This window comes from Nestor notabilis, unplaced genomic scaffold, assembly GCF_000696875.1.
Source record: "Nestor notabilis isolate BGI_N333 unplaced genomic scaffold, ASM69687v1 scaffold6616, whole genome shotgun sequence".
Taxonomy (NCBI): Eukaryota; Metazoa; Chordata; class Aves; order Psittaciformes; family Psittacidae; genus Nestor; species Nestor notabilis.
Window position 1 is genome coordinate 27235 of NW_009933211.1, and position 2774 is coordinate 30008.

The window sequence follows — 2774 nt, forward strand, 5'->3', positions numbered from 1 at the left end:
TACATACTGTCTTGGGTTTTTTAAACTTAACCAAGTAATAAATATAGGTGATTGATCAAAGATTATTACCAGGTGCAAGACTACAGAAGGGTTGATTGAGACTGGTGGCACAGGTTTTTTTCTCTGGCCAAATGATTTGTGACACCTAATGGACGTTCTTTCATTAATGTTCAGAGTTGAGAGGTGGGAGGTGTAGGCTTTCTCCCTAAATCTAATCCATGTAGGTAAAGAGGAATGCAAAAGAAACAAGTGTGTTGTGCTTTGTCCACAGGTAGCTTCCCGAGCTTTTCTAGTAGACCATGAGATTGGAGGGTATCAGATTTTAGCTTGCTTTGTAATGTAAGCATCCATATATATTTGCTAGCTGTGACTAAATTTGGCTAAACAACTTTCTGCGTTATTGATGGGCTAAATAGCCTTATAAGAAATATATTATTTTGTTATGCTTTTCTTGGAGTTTAAGATCTCTATTATTCAAACCAAAGAGATGTTAAGAAAAATACTTTTGGTTACTAAATGATAGTACTTTCTATATGTACTGTGTGTGCCAATCACTAAATGGTATTAATGGAGGAAAAGAAAATCCATTCACTGCCCAACAGAGAGCTTACCCCATATTTTTCTTGAAATTATTTTAAACAATTTAGGTTTTAAATGAAATTTCAATTAGAGTTTCTTCTCTGATTTTTTTTCTTGCCCCAGGGATTTAATGATTCAAAGGAAAGTTGTTTTTATTTTAAATCCGATTTCAAAACCGCAGAAAAATGCTTGAGTATTTCCTCCGTTTTTCTTTTCCCCTGTTTCTTCTTCTTGATGTAGAGTGAAGGGAGTTCAGAAATGTTCTTAGAGCTTCCAATCTGACAGAGGATGCAGAGGTTGTTCATGCATACAAGTTACCAAGGACAAGTGAGGTTGTGAGGATACAGCAGAACCCCTGCAACCTCTTTATTGCTCTTACTCTAGAATAAGCAATTGTGCAAAGAGTTACTACAGAGATGTAAGCTAACCCTTCATGTTAGCCTACCCTGAAGGTTTTGTCTCTATCATTACAATGTGAAAGCAAATACAAATTCTTCATGGTAGTGCAGTCAGTGTCAGTAAAAATGAAGTGAGATTGTTTCCATTTGTTTTAGTTTCAAAGCTTTCATTTCATTCCAAGTATTTCCATGAAGGAAGGCTTTGGTTGAACAGCATTTGCAAAGTTAAATGTATTAGCTTCAGTGTGGAATGACTCCATGAGCAACATCAGCAAGGACAGGTGTACAGGTTGTAGAAATGAAACTATGTAATTATTTAGGTTGCTGAAAGGACTGGGTAGAGAAAGATACAGTTCCTGGTATCTGTATTATGGTCACTTTGACATGGTGAGCATTATTAAATGTTTTTACCTCCTGACCCATTCATGGTAAAACCAATCTCAGATTTTCTCACACATATTCATACTGCTTTGTACATCACATCATCCTTTTTCACCTTTTCTGCTTTTACATTTACAGATGAAGTAGCTGGTGGCTCCTGTATTTTGCTGGTCCTGTTGTGCATAGCAACTGTTTTCCTTAGCATTGGAGGAACTGCATTGTACTGCACCTTTGGTGACATGGAATCCCCTGTGTGTACAGATTTTGCAGCCAACATGGATTTCTATTATACCCAGATATTGCAGCGTATGGAAGAACTTAAACACTGGATAGCCTTCTCATAGCTGAAATGAGCGGAGACAGCACATTAAGAGATCACCAGTGGTTACTGGAGATGGTAGAAAAAAAATGTGATTTCAAGTTCTCTAATGCTTGCCGCCTGCAGGTGGTGTGTATTTGATGATGTACTTAGACTTCTACTTAGAAATCAAGAAAATTCTAGTTTAGCAATCAGGTGGCAAAATGTTCACATCTGTTCACAATTGTAGCAGTGTGGTATGGGAGAATAAGAAGTTATTCTCGTCACCCTTTTGAGAGTAGGCAAGTAGCTTTTCAACAACTTGAGCAAGTAAAGAAGAAAGAAGAAAATCAACTGTCTTCTGCTCTCCCATTGCCACACATTGTGTAAGCAATCTCTGGAAGCTTAGTAAAAGACAGCTTTAATTTACGGCTGTTTGTGCAAAGGTGTTGCCTCCAGCTATCATGCAATAAGTCTGTGTTTTATGGAAACATTGTTTTTATTCTAAGTCTTACTATTCTTCTCCATTACTTTTCTCCATTTTAATTCTCCTGGTGAGCCATGTAATTACTTGGGTGGAGTGAGAAAAGTGCAGCAGCGTTCACAGAGCCCTCATTTGGTGATTAACAGGCTGACCCTGTATCTTACAGCTTAAGGTGGATATCATGAGTGGGATAACTCTGCTGGCAGACTTCACTAGATTTCCTGGAACTTTACTCCCAGTATTGTGGGGGCTGTTTGAGAAATGGAAGGTTAAAAATAAATCATTGGTCTCACTAAACACAGAAACAAAAGTAAGATGTTTACTAAATTATTCATGTTAAAGTGGCTTTGGCCAATTTTAAAGCACCTGGTAGTAGGTGTGGGGCTAACTGTCCAGGTATGTCACTGACTTGGAGTAATCACTTTGTGCCTCAGTTTCTCCTCTGTAAACAGGGAATAATGATCCTTGCCTTTATGAATATTTACTGCGGTTAGGGCTCATGTCTGATTCATCCCAGATGAGTGCACAGGATCACTGAACTGTGTGGCTGCGGCCTCTCTCAGTGAGTGAATGCTGATGTAAAGTGGAACTTAACCAACAGGAGAGATTCAGAGGCTCACTGCAGATCCGCAGC

General features: G+C 38.5%; 1 protein-coding gene across 1 annotated transcript in view; it reads left to right on the forward strand.

Moving 5' to 3' along the window:
• CNST (consortin, connexin sorting protein) overlaps nt 1-1702 on the forward strand; it is a gene marked incomplete at its 5' end in the record, with an annotated part of 26288 nt that extends 24586 nt beyond the window's left edge. Inside the window, one exon of the mRNA XM_010016758.1 lies at nt 1497-1702. Coding sequence (XP_010015060.1) covers nt 1497-1702 — 206 coding nt within the window. The remainder of the gene's footprint in view (nt 1-1496) is intronic.
• Between the last annotated feature and the right edge of the window lie 1072 nt (nt 1703-2774).